The 6,474-nt window shown below is 39.1% G+C and overlaps 1 protein-coding gene across 1 annotated transcript; it reads left to right on the top strand.

Annotated features, from left to right (window-relative positions):
- Positions 1-5,397, top strand: ecm1b (extracellular matrix protein 1b). The gene is made up of 9 exons (XM_010787017.1): positions 1-235; positions 1,294-1,356; positions 1,569-1,634; positions 1,730-2,010; positions 2,788-2,993; positions 3,709-3,991; positions 4,080-4,279; positions 4,565-4,652; positions 4,837-5,397. Exons 1-9 carry the CDS (start codon positions 166-168, stop codon positions 5,008-5,010), a joined length of 1,431 nt encoding a protein of 476 aa, XP_010785319.1. The 5' UTR covers positions 1-165; the 3' UTR covers positions 5,011-5,397.
- Positions 5,398-6,474: the final 1,077 nt, after the last annotated feature.

Here is a 6,474-nt window from a genome sequence, read left to right as displayed (position 1 = left end):
TTGTACGGTCGCGCGTTTACGGTCTGACAGACAGCAGGGACGTCTCTGTTCAACCAATTACCGACCGGTGTGTGTGTCTCTCTGGGCGGCCTTACTCTCTCTCTGCGCGAGGACAGACAAACAGTATCTGCGGGACAAACCGTTCACGACGCTATACTCTGCGCCATGGGGTCTCCTGCGGCTCTAGCCTGCTGCACAGCATTGGTCTTGGTGTTACTGAGCTCAGCATCCGAGGGTTGGTACTGTTACTTCCCCGTTTCTTCTTCTTGTTGTTGTTGTTGTTGTTGTTGTTGTTGTTTTCATAGTTGATAGTTGATAGAAGTTGCATCTTGACTCCATTTTTGTTCGTCTAAACTGCTCTGCGTTCATTTCGCAGACCAGCTGACATTAATCCTCCTGTCGCAATAAGGACTTGTATATCGCAGTAGCCTACACGCAGAGGTGGGAAAAGTACACAGACCTTGTACTTGAAAGTACCAGTGTGTAGGAATACTCGGTTACTAAGTCCTGCAATCAAACATATTATTAAAGTAAAATAGTGCAAACGTTTTAGCATAAAAATATACTTAAAGTAGGCTACCAAAAGTAAAATAAGTCATTATGCAGAAAGGTCCATTTCAGAATAATATTGTATGTTTTGATAATTATTGATGCATTAAAGTGTTATAAAAGCTTGTAAAGGTGCAGCTAGCTTTAATGACTGTGTATACTGCAGGGTAGTTTGTGAATTTACTCCAGGTGTAACTAAAGTCTAATTTAAGTGTTGATTATATTTCACATCATTAATCAAAATCTGTAAAGTATAACTCATATTAAATAAATGTAGTGGAGTAAAAGTACACAATTTACCTCTTAGTTTTAGTGGAGTATAAGTAGCATACAATGGAAATACTCAAGTATAAGTACAAGTACCTAACATTTTTACTTAAGTACAGTACTTGAGTAAATATACTTAGTTACTTCCCACCAGTAAAACGTAGTCCAAGCACTTTAGTGCAACTTGAATATTATAAATGGCAATTCTTCTTTATTCAGTGTCAATATTAAATGATGAGTCACTGACTAAATAAAGTGTTGTAATTAACATCACATTGTCAATGATTGAGTACATGTCTCTGATGTTACATACAAAAGTTTACTTTAGTAACATTTGAAAGACTTTTGAATATAATGGTCACCACTGGTTCTCAGTATAATTTGTGCCATAACGGTTGCATAACTTTTGGCTTTCTGCCTCTTTCTCTTTCCCTCTCTCCCTTTCCCTCTTTCTCTCCTTCTCTTTGTGTTTACAAGTTCCAGAAGAGAAAGACTTCGAGCAACGCGAGGTCACCTTCGACATTGACGAATTCATGCAGGGTGCGAGTTCACAATACTAGTGCAGTATCTATCTAATCAAAATAATCTTAGATGTTCAGAGCGGATTTTTTCCAGCTCTTTAAAACATAAATCATATACCACATCATTATTTCTGTCCCTCTGGTGCCCTAATATAGGTTGACACTGGCAAATATATATATATACTGTATATATTTTGTAAATACTTGTTTTAAAATCGTTTTGTCTTTCAGAAATGCAACAACACAGTTCCTCAAATACCTGGCAGGTCAAGGGGTTAGGCTTGACATCTAGAGGAGGTTCGTATGTATTTTCCTCCCTTGACCTTTAATTGAATTCACCTGTCGCTGTATTTGTATCAAATAACAGTATAATTCCTGTCTTTTCCACTAAGGTCAACCAAGTTTTGGGCCCCGTTCCGCTGGTGGTCCTCCACGGCTGGAATATCCTGTTGAGTTCCCCCTCGGCCAACCGACTTTCGACAATATCCAAGCCATCTGTATCAATGGAGACCATCGTCCCCGCTACCCAGACTCGTACTTTCCTGTCAGTGGTTATGGGAAGTTGAAGCGAATGGCCAGTTCTGTCAACGAGTTAGAGTACCTCTTAAATGCATGCTGCGGAAGCAACCACACGTGGGGGACAGAGGTGACGTTGTGTTGCGCCTCAATGGCGGTGAGTCACCTTCAGCCAATTCAGCAATTTCTTCAACTCAGTATAAAAGTGACATTATAGGATATCCTGCATCTTTTAACTTTAATTGTGCTACAATTTTTGTACTCCACCTTGTTGATAATGTTTTTGCATGATCTTGTCATTAGACTCAAGATATTGGGATCAACCGAAGCTTGATCCCAATTCGTGTTGATTTATAATAAAAAAAACAAGATCATTTTAATGTTATCCACTTAATACTTTATGTGGAGGAATGCTCTCATAAATATGATCTTAATTGCCAACTTCAGTAACTTTATATTTATATTACCTTAGTTTTTGAAGCTTTGTTTTATCATTTCTATAGCGTATAGTACTCCAAACACATTTTTGTGCGTGTTTTTGTTCTACCCTGGACAAAGGGCACAACACATTCTTCACATTGCTGAGATGATGGTACTTGCTTTTTGGAACAAAGATAAAGGCCTTGGGTGTTTTCAGTTGATAAGCCCATTATATGCAGCCCAGCCTGGCATAACAGACAGGCCTTGGCATGAGAACCAGAGGATCGGTCTGAAGGCCAAGCAACAAACATGCCTCCAATTCTTTAGTGAAAAAAGCCTTTTCTTAATCTTTTCGCCTAATATTTGTTTTTGAGATTTGTGTAATTGTGTCTCAAAAGATACTCTATATATTGCAGCTCGCCCATTCACTTAAAATACAGTCGCATGCAGACTTCATGTCACTATTAAAAGACGAATGCAGAATGAACTGTCTGTGGTTTTGTTCCAACTACAGTGGAAGTTCGCAATAGATTCCTACTGTGAGGAGGACGCAAGCATAAAGGATCATCAATCTGAATGCTGCAGGCCGAGGGGCAGCGACAGGCTAAAGTGCTTCCATAACCAGGCTCCGAACCCAAACTACACGGCGACACAGGAGCTGCCGGTGCCACGGATTCCCTCCACTGAAACCTTTGACTTTACCCCCATGGATTGTCCGCGGTATGAATTGAATTTGATAAAATAACCACCAGTAAACAGTTGATTTTGAATGTTAACAAGTTAAACCTTCTTAAACATCATGTATGCTCCTATGCATAGGATCAAATCAGAAATCAGTTTCAGCTTTTACAATGTTGTGAAAACATTTCTCAATATTTTCTAAATAATTTATATCCCATGAAAAGACACACATTTGGACACATTTCTGTCTGTTAAACTATTTAAATAACTTATATTAAATAGGCTTTCAGACGCCAAAACACATCAAATTGTTTTATAATAGGCCTAGTATGAGGAAGGATTTTACTGCTCTGGAAAGTTATGTTTACGGCAATCATTTTACATTGTACACTTGGCGGTATAGTTCCTTGAACAATGCAGGGCTTTGTCCGAGAATGCTTCATTTTGATCTAGCAGTTGAGCTAGGTTTTATTGTTTTTGCTGAACAACCCTCTGTCTATTTAGCCTGAGCCATCTGTATAAAACCCACGCTGCATGAGTGGACTGGTCCCATTCTTATGAATGACAGGGTGGCCATTTTACTACAAGGCTTAACTCACTCTGAAAGCAGCCTAACACATTTGTTTGAGTCTTTTTATGGAATTTCAATACAAATTAATTGTTACATTGCAAAACACACTTAGTTTGGATAAATACACCCTAGAGGTAGAAGGAGGTCCGGTTTCACTCTGACCATGTGCCTCATACTTTACAGGAAAATACAGAGTCCGTACGTTCCCAGAGCACCCAGAGGACAAACAAATGTTATACAATCTCCTAAAAAAGACTTCAACTTTCCTCCCGGACGACCCTCTGCTGACAACATTGAATCACTGTGTCGCGACCAGAAACTACGCCCCCTCTACAAAGTCAATTGCCTTCGAAATTCAGGCTATGAATTGATGTCCCGTCAGGCAAAGACCATTAATCGTGTAGAGAAGGGATTCAAACAGTGCTGCAAAAAGAAGCAGGGTGTGCTCGAGTGTGCTGACCAGAAGGTAAACCAAAAAACCTACAAACATAAATATTTTCCTTAATTTAGTAATGTTTCTGCCTTCTCATGACCTTTCTCTATTTGTGTTTAAGTGGCGTGAGGAGCTTAGCAAGTTTTGCTTGAACAAGAACGGTGAACCAGTGGATTTCGAGTGTTGTTTTGACAACGTGGAAGATAGCCGATACACCTGTTTCAAAAACCTTTCTCCTGACCCATATTATAATCTGACCTCCGCTGCTAAAGAGCTCTCCCTTCACAACCTCTGTGACACTCACAAGATCATCAATAAGAAGTAAGAACATACTTCCTACATCTGGCCTTGGATCTGTTATTATCTTTGTCTTCTTTATCATCCTCTTTCATGGTGCTTTTTTTTTGTGGCAATGGTAGTTCCTTTCTTTCAGTTTCTTTTGATGCTTTTGGTCATTTCTTGTCAAAGAAAATACGTTTGTACCAAGCAGCCTCATATGCTAAAATATATTTGATGTTGAAATGTGCTAATACCACCTATCTACAGTATGTTCTGGTGTGTCTGCATTATGTACAGAAACAAAGTAATAGCTTCATTGTGTTTTAGGTTCCCTGTTGGTTTTCCTCTCAAGAGCTTTGTGAACCAATGCTGCCCCCTGTCTGAAGAAGAGAGGGTCCTTTGTTTTGCGCAGGAGGTGAGTCAAACAAGGAAGGGTGTCAGTACAAAATCTAGCAAAAAAAAATCAGATGACAAAGCCTGAGCAGTGAAAATGTAAATGAAACATTTGAAAACAAAAGTTTAGGAGCTATTAAACAAAATGTCAGATTTTCAATTGTCTTTTTCTCATTTGTCTGATCTTGTACTCTCCATCAAAACAGCTCATCGCAGTAACAAAGCAATGTTGGAATTCTCCTCCATCTCTCCGTGATTGTTGCCGCATGTCTTCACACGAGCGGCCGCAGTGTATCTCCAAAATTCTTGTGAATGCCATCACCAAAGCAACCAAAGCCTCCAGTGAAAAGAAAAAGTGCCCTCTCCACTATATACTCTGATGACCTTTGGCTGCTGATCCTATGGCACTGGGCCATTCAGGGAAACATCAAGCTAGCAGCTGAGATGACCTCTGATCATAAACAGGACATATTTGAGGTCTGTAAGGGAATGTGGACCACATTCTAGCTTCTGCCAGTTTTCTTTTCATCTTTTTATCTGAGATCAAATTAGAAGCTTTGTTATCACAAGAATACATTTAAAAAGAAACATACAACATTGTTCAATTCTTGTTTTACTGTACAACTATTTTTTATGGCTACGCTTTACATATTTGATTATGGATGCATTTTATTGATTGATTTGGAAATGCAAAATCAGTTTTCATCCTTGTTTTGTGTGTAGAGATCATATCTACAACAGTTATAATAAAAACGTATTGAAATGTACCATTTGTGTGGTCTACTGTCTTCTTACATGCAAGGTTAGGTTGTGTGGGTCCTTCGTCTTGCCTTACTTGTAAATGTCTGCCTGGCTACACTAGATTTAAATTGGCAGTAATAACAACACTTGTCAATTTAATAGTTTGAACTGCTGTTCACCTGTTACAAACCCCTGTAAAAGTAATCTAGTTATATGTAGTTCAATTATATTTGACTTTGTCACTAATGACACACACAAACATAAGAGAAGAACGTGCAAAGACTTAAGATATAATGAAACAAACATTAAATAACATGTGACTCAAAGAAGGTGTTGAGGCATGATAAACACAAAATCAGCCCTTTATGAATGTAAAAATATTTCAACAACATTGCACATATTTAGTTAATTTGGAAACTATGTCTGATATACTCTCAGCAGTTGAATTATACTAAAGTACCAAGAGTAAAAGTACTCAATATGTTTTGGTGATAATTATTGAGGTATTGATCAAGCTAGGTAGATATTGTTTAAACTAATTGTGAATTTAAACCAGGTAGCCTATGTCTAAAGTATTGAGTGTTAATCCTATTGTTTAACATTTACCTCGAATTGCAAAGTAACTAAAGGTAGGCTACTGCATAAATGTAGTGGAGTACAAGTACAATATTTCACTGGCTTCCAGTAACTGCTAGAATCCACTTCAAGACACTGGTACTTGCGTACCATGCTGCGAATGGATCTGGCCCTTCCTACATCCAGGACATGGATAAACCGTACACCCCAGCACGTGCACTCCGCTCTGCATCAGCCAAACAGCTCGCTGCACCCGCACTGCGAGGGGGACCCAAGTTCCCATCAGCAAAAACTCGTGGATTTGCTATCCTGGCTCCAAAATGATGGNTTGAAGGGATGGTTATTCACCTTCAAGAAAGACCCCTTGAGTAGAAAAGCAACTCCGATGTTCTGCACTTTAAAATAAAATGTCAGGAGTCTGAGTTTGAAGAGAGCCTAGATAACTGCTTCAGTTCACAGTCGGAAAGGACTCTAGAGCAGGGCTCGAGCTTAAGGACGTCCCGTCGTCCCGGGGCCGAAAAAAATAG

The sequence above is a fragment of the Notothenia coriiceps genome, unplaced genomic scaffold (assembly GCF_000735185.1).
Source record: "Notothenia coriiceps isolate Sejong01 unplaced genomic scaffold, NC01 NC01_scaffold00029967, whole genome shotgun sequence".
NCBI classification, from domain to species: Eukaryota; Metazoa; Chordata; class Actinopteri; order Perciformes; family Nototheniidae; genus Notothenia; species Notothenia coriiceps.
The sequence above is the reverse complement of the archived record's forward strand: the minus strand, read 5'-3'. Positions and strand labels throughout refer to the sequence as shown.